Source organism: Chenopodium quinoa, unplaced genomic scaffold, assembly GCF_001683475.1.
Source record: "Chenopodium quinoa cultivar QQ74 unplaced genomic scaffold, ASM168347v1, whole genome shotgun sequence".
In the NCBI taxonomy this organism is placed as follows: Eukaryota; Viridiplantae; Streptophyta; class Magnoliopsida; order Caryophyllales; family Amaranthaceae; genus Chenopodium; species Chenopodium quinoa.
Genome location: NW_018742205.1, coordinates 3,691,374 through 3,715,518, shown reverse-complemented (window position 1 = coordinate 3,715,518; position 24,145 = coordinate 3,691,374). Strand labels below are relative to the sequence as shown.

The 24,145-nt window shown below is 36.8% G+C and overlaps 1 protein-coding gene across 2 annotated transcripts; it reads right to left on the bottom strand.

Moving 5' to 3' along the window:
• Positions 1-1,054: 1,054 nt before the first annotated feature.
• Positions 1,055-10,745, bottom strand: LOC110729580 (ABC transporter B family member 29, chloroplastic-like). Of its 2 annotated transcripts, XM_021909334.1 has the most exons (10): positions 9,602-10,745; positions 9,104-9,190; positions 8,905-9,012; positions 8,408-8,674; positions 7,963-8,046; positions 6,035-6,251; positions 5,807-5,892; positions 4,976-5,163; positions 3,624-3,753; positions 1,055-1,834 (listed from the first exon to the last, which is right to left on the bottom strand). In XM_021909334.1, exons 1-10 carry the CDS (start codon positions 10,202-10,204, stop codon positions 1,688-1,690), a joined length of 1,917 nt encoding a protein of 638 aa, XP_021765026.1. In that variant the 5' UTR covers positions 10,205-10,745; the 3' UTR covers positions 1,055-1,687. The 2 variants fall into 2 exon arrangements, with proteins under 2 accessions (XP_021765026.1, XP_021765018.1); XM_021909326.1 differs by lacking the exon at positions 1,055-1,834 and having other exon boundaries at positions 1,841-3,753.
• Between the last annotated feature and the right edge of the window lie 13,400 nt (positions 10,746-24,145).

Sequence of the window (24,145 nt, the reverse complement as noted above, 5' to 3'; positions counted from 1 at the left end):
CCACTCTCCAAAGGGTTATAGGTTACAACTCTCGTAGATCTCTTGATTCCTCTCTCCAGGGGGCTTATTTCATACTAAGACCTACAATGTTTGGTAGTAGGGAGGAGATGGGGTCTTTGTAACTTGTTTCATCTGAGCCTCATAAAACCCTAGAAACAAGTTTCTTTATATAGAGAGTAGTAGAGTACAAGAGAATTATAAAATATTCTACGAGATCTTGAAGATAAATATCTTATATTTTTTTTATATATTATTACCTTATTTACATATATCTGACACCTAATAATTAACAAAATTTCGGTGTCAACAATGATATAAATTAATTTTGAAAATCTATTTATTATGTATAAATTAGGGTGGCCTGGGGTAAATACAAGTATTAGATATTATTACATTACGATTGAGTTATACGAGTAATATAATATTGTCATATGGTTTCAAAATAATATAATAGTGACTTATTGACTTATTTGATGTCATTGAAGGATTTAACAAAAGCAAACAAGGCCCAAGGAAAGAAGAAATGTGCAAAGAATGATCCAATGCAACCAATGAAAACAACCATCATAGTATCTGGGGTGATCTTGATTTTGGCAGGGGCCATCTTTGCAATTAACAAGAAGATTAGAGAGAAATAAATTAAAAGGCAATCACAACAGAATTCAAGTTATATATACATCAATTTTGTCTTTAATTTTTAGATTTTTACATTAGTAATTATTATTGTTATGTAGTGTATACTTTACTCTAGAACTATTTTTAAATCTAGATATTCTTTATATTTCATCCGAAAATAATTTTTACTTGTTACAACATCAGAGAGGTTGAATGTAATCTCACCCAGTTTAAATTATCTAGCTAATATAATTTTTTATGACCATAATAATTTAACATCTTGTCTATTCGATATTCGTATTATATATGTTTATCTGAAAGTTGTGAGTGAACAAGCTTAATTATGCAAAGCAAAGTTCTGAGCTTAAACTGTGTTAATATGTCCACATAATGTCTTAGTCAGTATTAAATAAATTAGTTATACTCACACTAATACATGGAAATTAGAAATTGGTGTAAATTGATTGAATGCAAATTCTTACACCAGACATTTTGACAGTCAAACCAAATTTACATCGGTCAAGGATCTGTTCTCCATATACACTTAATATAAACTTAAACCTTTGATCTTAAAACCGGGTTGGGAGGTTACAATCCAAAACTCTTATAGAGAATCAAATCGTATTGGTTAAGCTAACTATGGCATGGGACAGACCTCGAAGTTGGTCTTGCTTGAGGCGGCCTCAAAGGCCTTCAACCCGTTTGAAAATAGGCATTGAGATGAAACCCTATTTTTTTTTTAAAAAAAACCTGTGCTACCTATATCAATATTATCTATAAACAACATTACAATGTGCCTCCTATAAGCATAGCAAAAAACGTATCCTAACTCCTAACTCGCCAATATTTACTTTGATTTGGAAACCCAAATATTTAACCCCGAAAGTACCTCATAAAATTAGATCAGGATCTTCCATTTTCTTCCAGTGACATTTTCTTAAGCCAATCACCAATTGCTTCAAGAGCTTCGAAATACAATTGCTCCAGAAACAAGAATACAGTGGTTGGCCAAGAATGAGGCGTTGAGGGGGTAGCCTGTCCTTCCAGTGCATAGCAGTCTTCTGGATCTAGTTCATATGACAAGATTAGCTGATGATTGCAAGTCATGGGAATTATTAGTTAGCATTGAACGGTCAACCTCTCGCAGCCTACCAGCTTCTAGAAGGAGTACTCTATCAGCCATCAGAACTGTTTCAAGCCGGTGAGCAATGACCAAAACCTGCAAAAACAATCATTAGGTTTTAAAATAATCTCATTGAAAATGGAAAATAAAGACTGATATTATTATATCAGATTCCACATGAAATCAGTTCAACCACATTTACTCAGATGTTCTAGAAATTACCTTGTTAGCTGCATGGGAGTTTACACAAATGGAACTAAGCGCAAATTACTGGTGACAAGCTAACAACTTTGCAGAACAATTTATCATTTCATTATTTTCATATATTTTAACTATGATTAAATCGACAATATAGGAAAACATTTGCGGATAACCAGAATATTCAGCACTACCATCTAGCTAATCACACTCCAGCACTACTGCACTACTATGAAGCTCTTGCATTTGATCCTTCCAACAGTCAACCTAATTCGGACTAGTAGATGTAATAGACTAGCAATCTGATTTGTATATTTATATAAATAAGCAGAAATTTAAGGCTGAAAGCTTGAAATTATATTAAACCTGCTGATGCTCTTACAAAAGGTAGTAGGTTTTGCCTACAAATCTCATATTAGTGACTTTAGGTCCCAACTAGCAAAACAGTGAATTGAGGTCACAATTATCCCAAGGATTCACTCCAAAATTCTGCATAACTCCTCCTTTTCCCCCTCTCTCTTTTTATACTAAAACTAAGGACTATAAGACTATCAACCTAATAAAGTAATAACACTAGACTACCCATATAACCATATTGCCCCTCCTTAGGTTAGTTCATTGCAGTAGAAGGATAAGATAGCTGATTGCCATCAGTCCCATCACCTCAAGCACATGAGATCTCGCTATTGATTTTTTCATCAATAAAACATAAACATATGAAAAGTTATATACTTGTACATTATAAATCCCACAAAGCCATGCAAGGCTTAAGAAAACTCAAGATGAAAATCATGGTAAGCACCTACTTGGCATGACCTGATGGTATTTACAATTTGTGGACCACACAAAGAATATACCATATTCCTATTAGCAGCAGATGCAGATTGATTTCTCCTTAACTGGTAAGGAGAAGGTCAATATACATAAAAAAATCCTCTTAATTGTAGAGGCGGTGCTTCTGGCAGACCCTAATTAAAGATGCACCAACATGGGGCAACAGGGCATCTAATAGACCACTGAGTCTCCAAAGCTGAAAAAGTACCACTAAAAGCAATTCTTTTTCTAAGAAGCTCGAAGAAAAAACAGTCGTGAACATTATCAAAGTTCCTAAGTGCATATGGATTTCTAGGGTCTAGGTGGTAGCACAGAAATCAAACCAGTAACAGCAGCTTGGTTACTTAGCTCACTATGCAAAGCACAACCTTGCACCTATCAACCTATCTACTAAGAGCATCAGTATTACACACAGCACATAGCACAAACAACATACAAAAGCTAATGAGTCAGCCAAATAGACAAGTAAGTCTTGAGGGGCCCTTCTTTTTCATCATAGTTACAGGCTTGCAACCACATGCACAGAAAAAAATTGGATATAAAGACAAAAGAAGAGAAGTAAAGAGGCAAGTGTAAAAATTTGAAATTTGAATCAAAATATATTTGTTTGTAATCTTAGATTGTGTTCAGGACCCAGCACAGCTTAAATTGATTGGAGCAATTGTACAATGATGAGATACAGGACTTTTCTCAAGTGAAATAGCAAGGTATCGAAGAAAGATACAGGAAGCCAATTCAATGCCAAAACGAAATATATAGCATGATGAAAATTAAACAACAAAAAGTTCAATGAGGATGAGGGAAAGAGGGGGGGGGGTGCAAAAAAGATACTATATGAAGCACAAGTCCTCACAGTATGATTTTTCATCACATGCTCCACAGCTTGTCTCACCAATAGCTCAGATCTGCTATCCAAGGCAGAAGTTGCTTCATCCATAATCAAAATTGAGGACTTCTGATAAATTGCTCTTGCTATTGTAAGCCTGCATAGGAGCAACAACAAATGAGCTATCAATGTTAACCAAAGAATAATCCTAGACTACAAATATGATGGGTTGCATTTGTCTTTTATCAATGACAAGACATAAAACAATATAGAAGCTGGAAAGAAATAAATTGTTATAGTTTGTCCCAGACTCAGCCCCCTTTCCCCCAGATTATTTGCCCCATACAATATATTACCTCCAATTTCTTTTTCTTTTTTTAATTTATTTATTTGTTTATTTATTCTACTTTGTAAATACGAAAAAGAAGGCATGTGTAAGAAAAAGGTGGATAAAGTAGGAGAGATGGAGTAAAAAGATGGGTGAGCGTAAGAAACAGGTAGATAACATACGAAAAGAGCATGTAAAGATAGTAAAGGGTGTTTGTCAAAAATGTAATAAAACAGACGTGAGTGGAACAGGAAAAAATGGGGGGGGGGGGGGAGACATAAACGGAAAGTGAGTAGAACAAATAAATATATAGATAAATAAAACAGAAGTAGAATAATACAAAACCCACTAGCATCATAAGCCCTCAAACCCCAAAAAAAAAGCTTTTAAATCTACATCATATCAAATAAAACAAAATCAGATGATTTACATACGAATTGGTGTTATCTATGAAGGACAAAACTTGGAACATATTTCTTCTTATTATGCTATCTGAAATCAGTTTGACTGGTGTAACAAACATAAAATCACAATAGTTATGGACAAAATACTTTCAATGATAAGGCCTAGTAATATGCTACTGATTGGTGGTCAGTGGTTGTTGTGTCAAGCTAAACTTTTGATTTGCACAACTAAAGCCTAGAATGGGATAAGGTCTGGTTTCACCTGTTTTTTTCACTTTAAATTTAACAGAAAGCAAAGAATTAGCATCAGCAATTTTCAGAATTATTTACTATGGACCAAATCTCAAGTACACTGTTCTTAATTTTTATTTGTGGTATTCAGTTAGCCAACCCCTTTTAGATTAAGGGTCTTAAAGAACTAAATTCTCTTCATCCAGAAGGATATAGTTGCTTACATTAGCGTATGACCTACAATCTTAACATCAGCAGAATGCCAGGAGCCAATTCAGAGGATATGGGGTACAGTTAGTGTTAAGTTATATAAATGAAGTATTAATTTCCATTTCATTTTTCGTCATAGACTTATCATGAAGTGATAATCATTTAAATAATAGCCACAAAGACAATTATATCATTCTTGGACTAACCTTTGCTTTTGCCCCCCACTTAATATTGAGCCTCGTGAACCAATATAAGTCTCATACCCTCTAGGAAGCAAATTGATAAATTCATCAGCATTAGCAGTTTTTGCAGCTAGCTCAACTTTCTCCAGGTAAATTCCTCTCATAAGATCTTTATAGCCAATATTCTCAGCAACTGTCCCTGAAAACAGCATCTAGTACTCCAGCAAAATGGAAAGAAAATACATTTTTAATCAGAAAATATCTCCAAGGAACAAACCATTTTCATCACAGAGATAACCTCATACAAGACACAAAATAGAGGGTTTTTTCTCTGATAAAAGACCAGGAATTTGTGTTCAAAGTTAGAAGTTAGGCAAAGGAGGAAACAAGGTCCCAATTCCCAACTAACGATCAGATTCAGATCCATTGCAGTATTAATTATTTAGGGCACAACACCAGATATTTAAAAAATAAAAAAATAATAAAATATATATATATATATATATATATAAATAAAAACAATTTCGTTTGATACGAGGATCAATCTGAAAAGTCTCCAATCGGAGGTCCAAAGCATTATGGAGTTAGATGAGAAGTAAACTAAGCAGTGGTCAGCAACTCAGCAAAGGCATCTAGGTTAAATCAAGTATCATATAAGCCAACAGAAAGTGAGATTGTCAGTTATTGGTTCATGACATACAACCTACCTGAGTGTAACACATTACTCATTTAATTTATACACTGGTACATAGTCAAAAGTTAAACTAACCCATCATAATTTATACCAATTTTCTAACTGCAACATGTAAAAAAAAAATAAAGGGAGAAATTGGTAATCAATGGTATTGTACTCACAATATCTTGGGACACTAAAGCAACATGTCTCCGTAAACTTTCCAGCTGAAAACATTGAATATTGAGTCCATCAATTAATATACAACCTACCAAACAGAGAAGCAAACAAATAATATCTCTAGTTAGACCACAGCATAAGCCTCCAAAATCAATAGTAAAACTTAATAGAATTTGTGATGTGAGGATATGTGCCCTTTTAGGAGGAGAGGAGAGCCTGTTGTGACTCACCATGCAAGGGATCATAGAGGCGAAGAAGAAGTTTAGCCAACGTTGTTTTCCCTCCTCCAGATGGGCCCACAATAGCAACTATTTCTCCAGCTTTAATGTGGAGGTCAACTCCATTCAAGACAAGGGGTAAACCATCTTTATATCGAAATGATATATCACAAAACTTCACTTCACCTTTGACGGAATTTATATGAATAGCATCCACCCTCTCTATCACCTATATATTAAAGAAATTAAGAACATCATTGAAAAGCTAGGTCAGTTATGACTCGTATGATTGCCCTCCAGAAATACAAACTGTAAAGGCATGATATCAATAGTTGATGTTAGAATGCATAAGATATATATTGAAATGAAATGAGCACAGTATTAAATCTCAAAGGCATGGCGATTTGGCACAATCAAGTAGTAAAATGTACAACAACAGAAGTTCATAGCCTTTACATAATTAAAGTCTATTATATCATATTGCTCGCATTGAAACCATCTGAACACCATAGAATTCGGAAATTAGCCCTTATACCATTGAGCTCAATTTATATAAAAGTACGCTTTTCAAGTAGTTTTTGATACCTCGATCTACCATCTTTTGTCACATTCTCATGTTATACTAGCATTTCAAATTTAGAATCTGCATTCAGAGGTTAAGTCTAGTCACTTCAAATATCAAAACCTTTTATTAAAGATCTTAGTAATTTTAATTTGAGAAATTATCAGTATAATGTAACTCAATGTGAAATTCCTCATAGTGGGGGTGGTATCCAGTATCTAGGGCTGTTCATCAGTCCAAGACCAGACCGGACCGAAGACCGAAAATTAGAATTTTAAGAACCGAAGGCCGGACCGATTAAGCTAGGACCAAACCCGGACCGGACTGCTTTGGACTAAGCATTTTTTTTAAAAGAATTCTAATTTTTTTTAATAATTTTATGGAAAACTCGAAAAAAGTAAAGGAAAATCTACACTTTAACGCCTTTTTTTGTATATTTAGTACAAAAAAGCTCATAAATTTAAAGTTTTCTAAGCTTATTAAGGATAATTTTAACCATTATTTAAGGTTTCACACATATTTTTAATAAAAAAATCGGTCCGGTCCAAGACCGGTTTTTATGGGGTTTTGGACCGGACCGGACCGAAGACCGGAAAAATAAATTTCTAGACCCGAAGACCGGACCGATTAATTCGGTCCTGTCCGGTCCGAGGTGGTCCGATCCATTTTTTCGGTCCGGACCGATTTATGAACACCCCTACCAGTATCCACAAAGCTGCCACTTATCCAGCGATACTCACTCCAACTTAGATTGATGCCACCCTTCCAGCTAGTACAATTTTGCAAGAAAAAACTTCAAAGAAAGATGGAATCAAATAGTAAAAGGTAGATGTTACTATCCTCTATCTGATATGTCTATTTGTGGTGGCCTAGCTAGTAGAAGAGTCAAGTTTCGTAGACAAATATGTAGTTGAAGGGAATAAACTGGTAAGGAGATTTCCATTTTTACAAAATTATGTCATCTATAAACTCCATAGTCCCAGGAAAAAAGAAAAAAAAGATATCTTGAACCAAGCATGGATTCGGGGAATGATGAGTACGGTTTTACAGAAACAAGAAGAAACGAACCAACAAGAAAGAAAAAAAATTCCAATCAGAAACAAGTTAGGATGAACAATATAGCTTGGCATATATTCATACTTAGATATTTAATCCATGAGAGAAGCTAGGATAAGTTTCAGTAATTAGTTAATGTCTGGATTTCCATTAAATAAAAAAAAATTCCCACTTCAAGATGGGGCAACAAAACCCTACAATCCTACATATCTCGTTTACATGAAACTCAACACTTCAACTTCTAGATAGTAAGAAGCATTATTAAAAAGATATATCCACGCCCCAAGCCAGAGGGGGGAAAACCAATCTGCCCACTACTTACCCGAGGGGTGAATCTAGTAAGATCAAACAAACGCTCAATAGCTGGCTCTCCTTGCTTCAACTCATTGTATGCTTTTCCAACACCCTGCAAAATAATCATTTTTCAGTTTGACAACTTAAAACAGCACCTTATTGTGTGATGGGAGAACAAAAAAATAAAATAAACACAGGGTTACATAAGAAACCTCATGAGAGTTTTATTGAATGGTTATAACATTCTAGTCTCTTTTTGTTAGTGAGTCAATAATTCAATTTCATATCAAGATCTCCATAAAGTGGCTACCTGAGACATTAATTCTTACAAGAAACAATATTTATCTCTGCCTTCCACTTAATAGATTTGTTTCTAAGGTCAACAAGAGGAGTATTTTTTTTATAAAAAAAATAATTGTGGTTGCTTGTTGATGGGGCAGGGGAGGGTCAGAGAGCTAAGACCAAACTATTACCTGAATAGGGTCAACTAAGAAGGCCAAGGAAGTCAAAAACGTGATCAAGCCGCAAGTGTTGAAGAATCCCTTGGAGAAAAAGAGCGACCCAGCCAAAAAGATGAGCAAAGCTCCAAAATAAACAGCTTGCACAATTTGAGGAATGAGGGCCTTCATTTTCTTCTTTTTTAACTGTCGGTTCAGGTCAGCATGAGCAAGCTGTTTGAACCTAACACTTTCGGTCCACTCCATATTGCTAGCTTTAACAAAAAGGATTGAGGGGAGGACCTGATCAACACATTAGTCTGCATTGGCCAGAAAACTGCTAGAAAGGTTAAAACTGCATTAAAACATTTCTAGGGAGTAAAAAAATTCCTTTTTCCTCCACACCAAAGGTTTCGATTATGCACCAAAAATGTGGTCAAGTGAAAAATAAATAAATAAATAAAATTAAAATTACAAATCATCCAAGATGCAAAAAATGAAATTGTTATACTCCAATAGGTACCTAAACAAACCTCATTCAAGTAAGCGGAAAGAGCAGCAATACTCTGATGTGCCTTCCTTGAAATTCTTTGAAGCCTTGCACCAAGTAAAGTAATGGAAAGTGCCACAGAAGGAATAACCTTTATATACACAATACTCTAAGTCATTTAGTAGCAGTTCAAAAAAAATGAAAAGAAAATAAAAATTGGGTTTAGGTCAGTTATTTCTTACCAAGGCAGATATCATTGACAGAACAGGGCTGATGACTAACATCTGTGCTGCCATAGCCGATAACTGGAGAGTGCAAGGAACTATAGTCTGTCATAAGAATCAACAAAAGCAGTTATAAGAAATCCAAACTCAAATTGAATTACTTTCATTGCAAAAGTTTGGTTCAAACTATGTACAGTTACACCCAAACAAGTGCCTCGATGCAAGCGTTCAACTCAACGGCATCATATTGTACAAATGCAGATAATCCCATTCCAAAAGTTCCATATACAAATTTACAAAAGCTCATTTACACAAATCTTCTTTGCATTTCTATCTTTTCTTCCAAAAATTCCTAAATCATGTCAAATTTTAATGCTCGAAATTAATACAAGCATTGGGATTCATGAGCAATTTGCATTTAAACATTTCCAGCAATCACCATAAACACTTCCTGACAATTCCAAGCAAAACTAAATTCAAATAGGAGAAAATATCAAAAGATAAATTCCAACTCACATTTAAAAGAGCAAATATTGTTTCAGCAACATCAGAAGCCTCGGAAGTGATCCGGTGCGAGATATCCCCAGAAGAAACAACAACACCATGATCATCGCCGCCTTCGAAAAACCCTAAATCTCTCTCCAAAACCCTCTGAAAAACATACACCATAATCTTATAAGCAGAATTGAACGCCGCCTCCCACAAGAACGCCTGTTGCAAGTAATTCGCAACCAATCGAACAACAAAGTATGAAGCAAGTATAGCAACATCGTTGTTAATCGAACAAAAATCACCCAAAATTAGGGAAAATCTCCCAGCTTTAGGAACAATTTTGGAGAGAAAAAACACAGAAATTGCGCTGCAAGTCCAACCTTGAAGGATTAACCTCCATTCCGATTGAATATAGGGTTTGATTGATTGGAAAGATGAGATTGAAGAGGAGAGCGAATAAGCGGATGATGGAATTGAAGAGAATTTAAGGGAAATTGAGGGTTTAAATGAAGATTTAGGGGGGAATTTGAGGGAAAAGTAGAAATTGTTGGTATGATTTGGGGTTTTAGGGTTTGAATTGATTTGAAGAAAGGGAGATGGAAAACTATGAAGTTGAGTAAGAGACATTGTGAAGCAGAAAACTAAATTTAGAAGATTTCAAAGTGGTTGATAGCCATTTTTAGTGGAACTTCTCGCGCCACTTTTTTCACTCAAGCAAGTTGAATGTACGGCTATTTCACCAAATGCTATAATCAATTGCGAAATTCACCAAATGTCATAAGCCTTTCCCAAATTCACCAAATGTCACTGACAAATAGAACATTGACACCCCGTGCCATTAATGAGGTCTGGATGTTAGTTGACTGTAAGTGTCCGTTAGTTGACCGTTAATTGACCCCGCCACTTGCTACGTGTCACCTTCTGATTAGTCCGTTTGTTAAAAAAAAAAAAAACCCTTGAAACCACCCTAGCCACCACCCCTTCAACCACCCGCTCCCTGCCACCAAACCCCAAAACCCTACCGCCGGCGACCTGCACCCTCACCGACAAGCGCGCCGGCGGCCGCTGAAGCAACGCTCCCCCCTCCCCTCCTCTTTCGCTATTTTGCCTGGACTTCAATGGGAATAACTCATGTTTCACACCCCCACCAACCATGCGCCATTATCACCGTTCATCACGAAGTCGATCAAGATCAATGGCCCAAAACCATCAATCCATGCGCACGCACCAAAATTCATCATCGTCACCGAAGTATGTAGTGCCTAAATGGTGTATTAGTGGGTTCGTCACCACGAATCTCGAGAGCACGGCATGAGCGCACCATCCGGGTTTCAATTGGGGTTCAAGATTGAAGATGTTCTTTACCAAATTGTTGCAATTAAATCCCGGAATTGTAGTAATTGGTTGCCGAATATCTGTTTGTGGTAGGCGAACGGGTGATTGCAGGCTGTAGAGGTGCGATTGGTGGCGGGTGGTGAATTGCAGTGGCTGAACTGGTGGCTGTTTGTTGATGTTGTTGTTACGGGTTGTTGGCAGGCGCGACGGGGGAAGAGGAGGGGAAAGGGAGGGGGGCCGGCGGCTACCGGCACGCCTGGCGATGCGAGTCCCGGCGGTAGAGGTTCTGGGACCGGCGGCATGGCTGGGATAGTGGCTGCTGGGGTGGTGGGTGGGGTTTAGGGTTTTCCGTTTTTTATTTTTTAATTTTTTTTTGGTTTTTATTTTTTTTTAATAAAAAAAATTGTTTTTAAAAAAACAGACCAATCAGAAGGTGACACGTGGCAAATGGTGGTGTCAACTAACGGCCAACTAACGTCCAGACCTCATTAATGGAACAGGGTGTCAATGTGCTATTTGTAAGTGGCATTTGGTGTATTTAGAAAAGGCTTATGGCATTTGGTGAATTTCACAATTGCTCAGTGGCATTTGGTGAAATAGCCGTTGAATGTATTTGAAAATTAGTCAAGAATCACGATGGTTTTTTTTTTCCTTCCAAAAATCTGTTTTTCTTGTACTATTGTTCATGTACAATGCTGCCGTGTAATTACCATATACTCCCTCCGTTTTTAATTACTTCATTTCTATATGTGCGGAGTTTTAGGAGAAATTGAAACAGTAATAAAATATGGAGGTAGTGGGATTGATGGAAGAATAATAAATTGTAAAAAGCAAAAGTAGTTGGGTCCACTAGTTGAGAGAAATAAATTAATTGGAGGAGAGAGAATCTAATATTAATAAAATATGAATTAAATAATGTCAAAACTTTCTAAATAAGGAAATGGAGCAAGTAATTAAAAACGGCCGGAAATGAAAAGTGAAGCAAGTAATTAAAAACGAAGGGAGTAATATTATAAAACTAGTCTTTTATACATGCAATGCGTGTGTGAAATTTAGAATGTGTATTAATAACATTAATTGGATGTACCCTAACTTATGGATAATAACGTTCTAAGTTTTTTAAAAAAAGATTGGTAAAAGGATCTGTTTCGGGGTTTTTCTAGTCCCTTGGGGGAGTTACGTCACTAACTCTAGATTCTAGTAGTCTGTACCTGCAAAATAACAGAAGCTCCGATTGGTCGGAGTTCCGCCTCAGACGATCAAGTTAGTACATATTCGGAGTAAAAAGGGTGCGGAAAAGTAAATATCTTCTCAGCTTCCGAGATTAGGTGTTTCTCTCTTTTCGAGAGTAATAAACGATGCAATGATAGAACGTGCCCCCAAAATAGGGGGGGGGGATCTCCTTATTTATAGGGTCATTGGGATTTGTGCCCTTGTCCTAGGTTACGGAAACCTAGGAATGATTGGGTTGCGCCATTTTACGGCTTTCTAGGGATTTGGGCCTTGAAGGCCGCCATTTCCTTTGGGGTATTTGCCTGCCACGTGTCGAGCCTTGGTTGGTCCACTTTGGGCTCTTCCTAGGGTGACACGTGTCACGCTTTGAGAGGTCCACGTGGTAGGGTAAAAATACCCGAAACATTTGCCCCTCACAAGGGTGACGTGGTGTGCCACGTGGCGCCTGTGACATGTGTCACGCATGCATTGGTGCATATAGTTTATACCGTTTATCTGGAGTAAAACTAGGGTTTAGGATCCTAAATTTTTACCCCTCTATATATAGTCTTTCACCCCCCTCCTCATTTCGCATGTTTACGAAAAAAAGTCTTTGGGAGAGAATCTTTGACTTTGAGAGAATTTGTCTTTTCTGAGAAAAGCACCAGCCGCCTGCACTTTGTCCGTCTGTGCTTACAGCCGTCCAAGACCTTTTTTCAAGCGCCTTTAGTATCTTCCGACTTAATGTAACCGCCTGCTTTTTTCTCTTTTTATTTTAATTTTTGCTTCTTTTCTTTTGAAAATGGTTTCCCAAATGCGCACGGCACGACCTAGATTAGCCATCAGCCGGTCACCGGGGACGGCTGAATCTAGAACTAGGAATGCCAACTGCTACTTCTTGGACTCCCCCTTACGAACTTCCCCGAAACCGACCGTCTCTGTGTCTGTGCAGGACACTATGGCCAGAACCAAACAAACAACTAGGAGGCAAAATCAAGACGGCTCCTTTAGGGCGCTTATCTGCGATATTTCTGATATGTCGTCTGGCACTCCATGTAACACCCCCAAATCTCCCTCTACGGAATATGTAGAAAATACGTATAAATACCGTAGAGATAGACTTGGGCATATTACCGCCGCGTAATAACGCAAGGCTTATATTTCAAAATACTTTTGCAGCGGAAATTCTTTATTCATTATTAATAGTACTTCAAATAAAACTGTTCATAAGTTATGACACAAAAACAACTCAAACTTTTCCTAAGCTAGGTGAAATTCCCGTGGACTCCCATATGCATCAATCAACTTCCACCTGAAAAAGTTCACCTGCTTACCATTATGGTAAACAGGGCAAAGCCAAAACCAAAGCACGTATTAGCAAATTATGCTAAGTAGATTTTGTTTGAGATAAGTAAAACATTAATTTAAATCACGTACATTAAATTCCAATAATTCCAACACATTATTCTTTCCAATATCATACTCATGCAAGTACTTTTACAGTTCAATTCTTTCAAGACAAGTTTAAAACTCAATCGATTACATTTCAAAATCAATTCCTCACTAAGTGTGCACACCCCCCGAGTGGTTTACTTTATGAACAAAGGCCAATCTTGAGGAAAGACTAGGTCATGCAAAGTCCATAACCTTCGCTAATCCATTCCCTAAGTGTGATTCATAACATATCGATTGATTTGCTTAAAAGCACCTTTTAAAATCCGTTATACTTGAATAACAATAAACTTGTAAATTGTTTTTAATCCAATCCTTTTTAATAATTTCAATCACGATTCAAAGTCTCTTTTATTTTAATCAAAATCATTAATTTCAATCCATCATACAACATAATTTCATACGGAACGTAATAACATAATTTCATACGGAACATAAAATATAATTTCATACGGAACATAATAAAATATAATTTCATAAGGGTTGTATTAAAACATAATTTCATAGTCAACTTTCGAAGGTATCAAACCACATAACGTACCTTGATCGTAACACGAGCGATTCACACAATTACTTTACTTAATCACAAACACCCTACACATTATTATAACCTTAATTAATATAAGGCTATCAAATAAACACAACAACTTAACCAAACTACCCTATATGTGCACGAATTAATTATAAAGTATCATTATATTAAAATAATTTTCAGTTTTTATAATTTAAATAATTTTTCTGTTTTTATACTATAATTTATGCAAGAAATAATTTATATGAAAATGCTTAGTAATGTAAAATAAGATTAGGAGAAAGGAGAAATTGAAGGATGGAGATGGAACCAAAGAAAGGGAGGAGCAAGGGTGGCCGACAGTGAGGTGGCGGCTGCTGGTGGTCGCTGGCGGTAGCAGGTGGTCGCCGGTGAGGGTGGTCGCCGGTGATGGTGGTGGCCAGAAATTGGGGAGGAAAAAGAAGAGGAAAACCGTGAGGGAGAGAGATTTCTTGGGGTTTTAATGTGTGTCTTGGGGTGTTTGGAAGAGGGGTATTTATATGTGTTTAGATGATGGGTTTATAGCAATTTAGGGTTGTATAATTTATGGTAATTTCAAAGAATAGAAATTAGGGTTTTAAATGTATGGAAGAATATTAGATTTTATTTGGTCATGAAATTTTGTTTAGTAAGTTTTGAGCTTGGAGTGCAAGTATAGAATAAGATTAAATAAATTTTAGATTTAAGAGTAGAAATAAGGAATTTTAAAGGATTTTTAATTTTAATAAAATAAATTAAAATCATTTAGAAAATTCATGAGTGGCCGAAAATATTGAGCTCAATATTGCTCAATAATTTCGGTCCCTCTATGTTAATTTATGGATTTTGTAAAATAATTTTTATGCCTAAAATTAATAATCCAATAAAATTTATTTTGTGAAAATTAATAATTAGAAGAATAAAATTAGATTTTTATTAAATAAATTGGGGTGGCCGAAAATATTGACTTATAATAATTAATTAAATCAAATTTTTATTATATAAAATCCGAAAATTAATTTATAAATATATATTTCATGAAAATAATTAATTTGGAAAGATATTAAAACAATTTAGATTTTTATTATATGAAATCCAAAAATACAATTTAATTAATTTATTTTAACCGAATTAATATAACTTCAGTTTAGCAATTTAATTTTTTGAGAAATCAAAAATACTATTTATAACATAGGTATAAAATAGTTTCATTTATTGGATTATCCATTTTAATTAGTTTTGTAAAATAATAAGACAAATGATTTAGGTGCCAAAATTTAAATATCATTTTGGCTCCAAAACTAAAATACTCTTTAGAAAAATAATTAATTTAGAAAAATACATCAAAATACGAGACTAAAATACTCTTTAATTTAGAAAATACCTTTCAAAAATACGGGGTATTACACTCCAAGTACCCCTAGTGATTCGATTTTAAAAGAATCAGGGGAGGAGTTAAGAGATGATGCCTCTGGCTCTGTTCATCAGGCCTCAGGAGAGGAGTTAAGGAAGATATCCCATGCCATGTTCATCAGGCCTCTCATTCGGACACAAGGTCCGACAGTTCTGACGACGAACCAGAGCCATCTACTTCTGACAGAGTCTCATTGGGCTTTGATGAAGAGCTCTCCCGGCTGGAGACGGCGAGGGAGTCCCTATCCGTGGAGATGGGCGAGGGATGGGTCGAGCCCTCCGCCTCTCGCCGAAAGCAATATGCCGCCTATTACCATCACGTTCCTAAAAGCAGGCGGAAGACCATGGCTGGCAAAGTAGGAGAGTTCAGCGCTAAACATGCCATGGGACATGGTATCATTCTCAGCATCTCGGAATACTGTAGTTTGGCCAGAGGGGTCCAGCTACAAGGATGAATGCTTTGGCTGCTATGAGGCGGCCATTCAAGCTGGTTTGCACTTCCCTCTCCATCCGGCTGTGGAGAGAATTCTAGATGGATACCAACTAAGTATCTGGCAACTTGCCCCCAATTCTTGGGTCAACATCTTGGGGTACGTTGCCGCTTGTGAGATGCTTGAGGTAGAGCCAAGTTTTGAGGCCTTTGCCTAGATGCATTATCTCAGTCGGACCCCGAAAGCAAGCGGGTCCGGATGGTTTACCCTTTCAAGCCATAAGGGATACATGATGGCTGTCGGGAAAGAGTCCAAATGGAAGGGCTGGAGGAAAATTTTCTATATTGTCACCTCCCCCGACCGGATGAAGAACAAAAAGTATAACCGGTGGAACCGAAACCCTCCTTTGCTTTCTAGAGGAGTTAAGCTGCCGCTTGCCCCAAGAAGGGCCAGGGAGCAGATCTTGGATAGGGGTCTCTTTAAAGTGACCATTCGGTCAAATGAAGAGAAAGGGGAAAAAGAAATCGTCCCCTAGAATTACATTCCCCGCCACGAATGGCTTACTAACGGGAATTACTTGGCCGCTTACGGGCTTAGTACTGAGAGGCCGAGAGGTAGTCAACCGAATGCTTCTCAATAATTGGCAAGACTATCTTTATTTGTTTATCTTTCTAACCACTTGACTTGTTGTGCAGACAAAGCAATGGAGAAGCTGTCGGCCTCCAAGAAACTGAGTGCTCATTCTGCTTCCTACTACCGTTCGTCTATTTTAGGCAAGCGGAAGAATGGCGATCCTGAGGCGAACAAACCGCCCAAGGTGAGCCAATCTTACACTCTGCTTAATTTGTAAAGAATCTTTTTCCCGCCTGCTACTCACTCATTTTGATTGTTGCGCAGGGAGATTCGAGCAAACCCTTTCCCACTAAGTTTCAAATGGCAAGGAAGCATGTGGCCCACAAGCCTGGCAAGAAGGCAGGAGACGGCTCCCACCCTCCTACAGGAGGGAAATCTCCATCTGGCCTCGATGCCCTGAAGAAGCCGGACACCCAAAGGGTGTCGAAGTGTGGCAAAAGTCCACTCGCCGCTGCCTCCGGCTGGGCAGCAGGAGAGCATTAGCTCTCCAAAGGTCGTTAGACTCTAGGCGGGAGAAAACTCCCGAAGGATAGGGAGGAGACAAAGGCTCGAGGTATAACAACTTTTAATCCCTTGCCCTACCCTTGTAAGGTCAAGTTCAATCAACAGTCGTCCAACACTTCTGAAGACACCCGGTCCTTTGGCCGAATTTACGTCAACTACTTACAAAGTGTTGAATGTGCAGATGCCCCCCAATGGCCGGATATCAAGCTTTTGGCAAAGACAATGCTAAGGGCCATCTCCCCTGAGGATAAGGAGTCGGTCAGAAGAGTCGGCACCCTCAACTTTGATGCCATCCTTGCTCTCCTTGCTGAGGTACAATTATCTTGCGAATTTCATCTTTTTTGTGCAACTCTTCAAGTCACTTGATTCTAATGTTTTGCGAATTTACCAAATGTAGGCCATGCTGCGAGTAAATGGACTTAAAAAGCCGTTTAATGAGAAGACCAAAGAGGTAAAGGCTGCGAATGCTCGAGCCGCCTCTGCTCTAGATAAGGCCGTGTTTGAGATTTCTCAAAATGAGCTACTGACCAGTGATATACTGTATTCTCATGCGACGGTCAATCTGCAAGTCAAGGCCGATTTGGACTCAACAAAGAGGTGGATCTCCGAGCTAGAGAAGGAGGTCAAGGACCTCAAAGCCAAGCTCGGACCCCTTCAGGAGGCGGACAAGGTAGGAGACCAACTCCGCACCCGGGTAGAGGCCCTTAAGAGGAAGCTGCAAAACCAGGACACCTAACTGATTGTAGTCTCATGCTGGACCAATGCATTCATGAAGAGGGAGTCAATCACCCAAATTGTTTTATGCTGGAGGGCAAAGGCAATACACCACCAGTGCTCTTTCTCCAACACTGGAACGAACACCTAAATTTCACATGTGAATATGATTAGACAGCAATTATCATAAGCATTGACATTTCAAATAAACTTGCAAAAGAATTTTGGTAAGATTCAGATATAGAATATCGTCACATTGTCATCATACCACACAAACATCAGATGTCTTGGTTGCACCGAAAGGCTTTGACCATCTTTTTCCAAGCAAATCCAAAGCATGCTTCCCAGCCTTCACTTGAGCCTGAAAAAATTGTTAAATCAACTTAAACTGCCTTGCAATATTATCTTAAAACATGAACAATCAAAACCCAACACAACCAAACACATACTGCAAAAAAATGATCAAGCATTATTCTGTTAGTAAACCCTTTATATTTCAATGCCCATCTCTTATTGTATAGAACAGCAGCCAAACCCACGTATCCGGTTGATACTCTTCCATTCATGTGAAGGACCCATAGAAATCCTTCTATGATGCTTCATAGCCATTACACCGAATAAGTATAGGCCCAGGACTGTGAAATACAAGGTAACAAAGCCATAACAGTAAGTATAAGTGATTACTATCGAAAATCATGCGAAACTAAAGGTAAAGGAGAGGGATCGATGCTTATGTACCAATCTCCTTTCCGCTTATTTTCACCTCCATCTCCTAATGAAGTGAATCACATCTTTCTTAAATGCTGGCAGCTTTCGATATTCCGCAGTCACACCAACTGAGGGCCTTGATATGGGAGATCTAGCTAGGTTGCCATTGGTAGAGTCGCCGTTACATTCCAATTCTTCCTGAATGATGTCATCTGCCACTTCTTTCGCGATAGAGCTTACAGCTAACCTAATGGGGACTTCAAGACCACCGACGTTGATTATATTGTCTAAAGAAAGTAACCTTTCCTTAAGCGACTTCTGTTTCGGAGGTGACTTTGGGCTAACTCCGGCTACCTCCGGCTTTTCAAAAGGTTATGACCTTTCAACATGGGTTACCTCCAGCTTCACAAACAGTTGTGACCTTTCAACGGGGGCTACCTCCGGCTTCTCAAACGGTTGTGACCTTTCAACAGGGGCTACCTCTGGCTTCTCAATAGGTGTTGACCTTTTGAAAGAGGATGGCTGGAGCCTTGTGAAAAGGGTTGCCATTTTCATGGCTCGTCTCATGTCATCAAAGCTTTCAAACCCAAACAAAGTAGGAGATATAAACGTCTCATTTGGGGGATGGCTTGATTTTTCCCAATTATGACCATGGCATCCTTCAGCCCAATTATCATTAAGCATATCATTTTCTGTATCTCTAGCCCAATCAGCCTCACAACCTGAGTACAATAACATATAACCTTTTACCACACAAATTGTAATATAGCATATGACAATGTTTTGAAATAGACTAGCAAAAATTCACCTCGCTTGCAACTTCCTCAACGTATGTAACCCTACCATCCCTAGGAAGCCTCGGGTGCGCATGCCCATAAGCAGCATCAACAACCTTTTGGAAAGGAAAAAAATATCAAATGAGTGAATAAGGAAGTACCCATCAAACATTCATCCAAAAACCAGCAACTTGTAGTTAAGCAATGTAAAGGTCAACCATTTCAATAATGATTTATTTGGATTTTCATTTTAAAAAAGCAGATCAAAGTAGAACACACATTTGACAATTAATCATTTACATATCAAAATAATTATACATCAACTACTAAGGATCAGCATACTCACACCAAATTCTCCATAGTCCTCAGTTTTAGTCCTATCAGTTTCCACCACACGACGCACCAACTCAGAATCCCACACCATCACCCGTGGAAAGACATTCCATTCAACTGGTGGTCTTTTCAAGTGATCCAAGTAAAATATCTGAACACCAACACAAAATTTTAATGTATAGGAGAATGGAATTAGAATATATGTTGTAAAAATAAGACTTTACCGCCAAAAAAAGTGTACACCCTCCACAACCACCAGAATATCCCTTGGCATCAAACTTTTTCAGAAATATCTTAGCATAATCTAAGAGCCAATCTAGAACAAAAGTACACCAATCGTAATTGCCTGCGTTGGAAGCTACTGTGACAGCAGGCAGCAAGCTAGTTGCCAAGACACTACCATATGTTGTAGGGCACAAAATCAAACCCAAAGCAGCAATAAGGAAAGCCGTCTGAAACTTTTTCTATCATCATCACTACCCAATGGTACAATATCACCTTTATCTTCCCTTGGTCCTTCTATATTAGTCATTGCTTCATCTACACTGATTTTGACAATCGACCTAACATTCCCATCTTCGTCAATATTTTCTTGAAAAATACCATATCTACTAACAACAACATCAACCAACTCAGGAGTTGCTTCTTCTACGCCTTCAGCATTTGGGACTTGTAACGGTACAAGAGGCAACCCAAGAACACAATTAACTTGGATGGGGCACAAAGGGAACCCCATATCACCAATAATAAGGGCATCGCAAACAATCCTTGACATCAACCAATAACATAGTTGTCGTGGGAGGAAATTTAGCTTAATTTCCAACAACCCACCGAAACCCATTCCCTTGACAGCCATAACTCTTGTCTCATCAAGCTCATTTATCAGTTTGCTCCAAGCATCAACCCCACAAATTACATTGGGAGGCTGCAAATGGTAGAGCGAAGACCATAAGTATAGCTATTTTCAGTAAATTAAGAAACAATTTGCTCTACAATATTTATAGAAACGTTATATAAAGTAAATACCTTATAACAGACAAAAACAAACACTTCAACAACATCTACACAAATATAAGCGCGTGCAGTGCTTACCCTATTTCTTGCCCTTTGTTTTTGAGTGTAGATGACTAGACCTTTACTACGCACTCGATCACCAGCAGATATCTCAATTTTTGGGTCCGCAATCTTGACCTCTTTACGACCTTTTTTATTTTTTTTTGCTGAAGAACTCTCAGGAACATCGGCCTTTCCAGACCTCCTGTCTCTGATCTCTTAGACGCAGCTACTTTTTTCTTTCCTCTTTTTGGCTCCTCCGAGGACTCTGAGGAATCAATAGCATAATCTGAACTAGAGTAACTGCTTTCCTGCTCATCGTCGCTTTGTTCATGTTGAGCATTACAACATTAGTTGCATTGAGGTTCTTCTTTTGTAGCTTTCTTTGTTGTATTAACTGGTCGAACAACCATCACCTGCCTCAATGACCTCTGCAAGTATAGTGCACATTTTCCAACAAATTAATTTAGATATTAATCAAAATATGAGTAAACATGTGCATATAATTCAACTGAATTTAACAAGACAACTTACCCCCCATCTACCTCTACAAGTGACTTTCTTTGCCTTGCTCTTTGTCATTGTTACAAGAATTTAACACAAAGCAAACCTATACATACCAAGAATAATATAATCAACCTCATAATCTGAAAAAGATAGTAACAAGTTGGTCTTGATGTGATACAACGTAGCAAGTTTAATTTTAACAAGACAATCTTTCCACTACTTTGAAAGTTTTTAGTCGATTTGCAATTTTGCATATAGTGTAGCTAAAATGGAGAAAGGTCTTAAAAGTATCTATGTGCTTATTATTTCAATTACATAGAACATATATATATTGAAATTTGAATTGTGGTCAACATGCTTGTTATTTTAATTACACAGAACATGTTTGTATTGAATGAGCTTGTTATTTCATTCACATTTGATATTAAGTACTACTACTTGATCACTTATCCAAATAAAGCAAGTAACAAAGTAGTTTTTGTTTTGTTTAGTAGCTACTTGTTGATCCACAAGTTTCAATTTATCCCCATTTTGTTTATGATTAGGTGAATCAATTGTTTATGATTTCATTAGGTTGGAAATCGTATTTATGATTTCATTATGTCTAGTATCACTAATTGAATTGCTAGCCCCACAAACGCCACATAATTTGTTCAAATCCTACATGCCAATTAAACGACAACCTTAAAATCCATAAATTGAACTAATGAGCTAATGGTGTCTTCAACTAAAACGCTAAATTTAACTAAATTGAGCTAATGCAACTAAAACCCTAAATTGAACTAAATTGAGCTAATGGTCCTTCTACATCAAACACAGCTTCATCAACACTAAATTGAACTGAATTGAGTTACTGCTCTTCATCTAAAACCCTAAATTCATGCCCAAATCAGTCAAACAACCAATTTATCCCAATTTCACAAACCCTAAATTGAACTAATGGTCTTCAACTACAAATGATTTACCACAATTAACAAGTCAGATGGAGCAATTTTAGTCAATTACAAAAACAAGTGATCGAAAAATACATAAATTATTCAAATGCTTCTAAATTTAGAATTAATCAAACAAAATATACAACTAATTAGTAATTTTCACACAAATACACGAAAGAGAAATTCAGATTTTCAATTGAGATTTATCTTAAACAAGACGAGGTCAATGCTCAACTCTTTCGCTCTTGCTCGAACTTTCTCTCTCTTGCTCAGACTTTCTCTCTCTTGCTCTAACTTTCTCTCTCAAACTTGAACTTTCTCTCTCTTAATTGCTTTGCTGAAAGTAGAAAAGTTTCAGACAAAAAAATTCGCAATAATGCGCGCGGAGATGAAATTTCCGTGAAAATTTTATCCATGGGTGCAGTCAGCATAACGGACTCCATTTTGCTTACCCAGGTGCCCCCCAAATAAAGTAGCGAAAATACAATATTGCCCCCACTTGCCACTAATTGGACCCTCTCCACTTTTGATTTAGTCTCCCTCGGGTATTCATATCCCTTTTAAAAACCAGAAATTCTTATTTACAAAACTGTCATTAATGAAATCCAATTCCCTTACAAACTCTTTCTCTATTGGGATGGTTTGAGTCCATTTTTATAAACTCCTCTAGTCCAATTAATTTGCTTGCCCCAATTCAATACTTTCATTAGATTATGCACACATAAAATAGATTGATAATTAATATTATAAAATAAATTTCATACTTCCTTAATTTACAGATTATAAATGTATAAATTATTTATTTAAAATATATGAAAAATATGAAGTATTTCAATAATAGCCTAGGGCATTACTCGGGACACCCACTAATTTTAAATCGAAATTCAAAATATGGAATATTGAGTTCAATCCGATCTATATTTTCACTTAATCCAATCTGAATTAGAATTTGATAGATTTGATCCAATCTAAATCTAATGGCTTGTTTATGGTATCGAGCAAAGTCCAATGCCAACATTTATGGTATCAAATGATAATTAAACTTACTCTTTCCATCCTACTAAGATTACTCTAAACTCACATAAAGAAGCAAAGGCAAGCCTGTGCATATGGGTGGTGACAATTATTGATGAGGAGAGAGAGGGCAAGTGGAGTTGCAAGTGAGAAGGTTTACTAAATAGGGTATGAGGCAAACTTAATAGGACATCTTTTTTTTTTTTTTTTTTTTTTTTTTTTAATATATGGGACAATATTAGTAGAACGGAGGTAATAAAGTTAATAAAAAACATGTTTGATATAGACTTTGCATTATTAGACATTGGGATGCTTATGGATTGTTTGGATAGCAAAGTGGAAGGAAAAGGTAAGAAAATGAAAAAAAAAAAAAAAAAAAAAAAAGGAAAGAGGAAGGGAGGAGATAAGGTTACATGTTTCATTTCATTATATGCATAAAAAAAAACAAAAAAAAAAAAAAAAAAACAAAAACTATGGTTATATATTTTGTCCACATGCATTATACAAAATATTTTATTTTTGTTTTTTAAAAATTTTGTGTTGAATTATAAACAATAGTGAAATTAATTACTGTGCATGGCAAGAAACCTAATCTAGTTATATTGTAAATGGGAAGATCATGTAGGAATAAAGGGGTTTCAACAATAGATTTATGGATGTACCAAAACACTGTTGAACATAAAACTATTGTCAAGCTCAAATGCCTGGGGCTAGCTACTTAGCTAGGCTCGACCCGAAGCGCATTCACTAGCTACATAAGAGTAAAAATAATGCTAGTACCAGTACATGTGTGATAAAACTTCCTAAGAAATATTCAACCAAAAGTAAAACTTGATAAGATAATATATGATGGGATGTTTAAGGTTTTACTGTAGTAACTAGTAAGTAAATATAACTCTTGCATTCTATTTCCAATGTAGGAAGAGATGCAAGTCAAAAAAGCAATATGTAATTAATTCAATGGTTCTTGTTTAAAAATAAAACATGATCATGTAATCCATATATAATATAATAAGGAC

What these genes read in the sequence shown, in the direction of transcription:
- LOC110729580 (XM_021909326.1), bottom strand. Translation starts at nt 10,204, where the DNA reads ATGTCTCTTACTCAACTTCATAGTTTTCCATCTCCCTTTCTTCAAATC. An exon ending in TGTCAATGATATCTGCCTTG is followed by an intron (nt 9,013 to 9,103) that starts GTAAGAAATAAC and finishes GTGTATATAAAG; the next exon opens with GTTATTCCTTCTGTGGCACT. An exon ending in TTACTAGATTCACCCCTCGG is followed by an intron (nt 6,252 to 7,962) that starts GTAAGTAGTGGG and finishes TTTAATATATAG; the next exon opens with GTGATAGAGAGGGTGGATGC.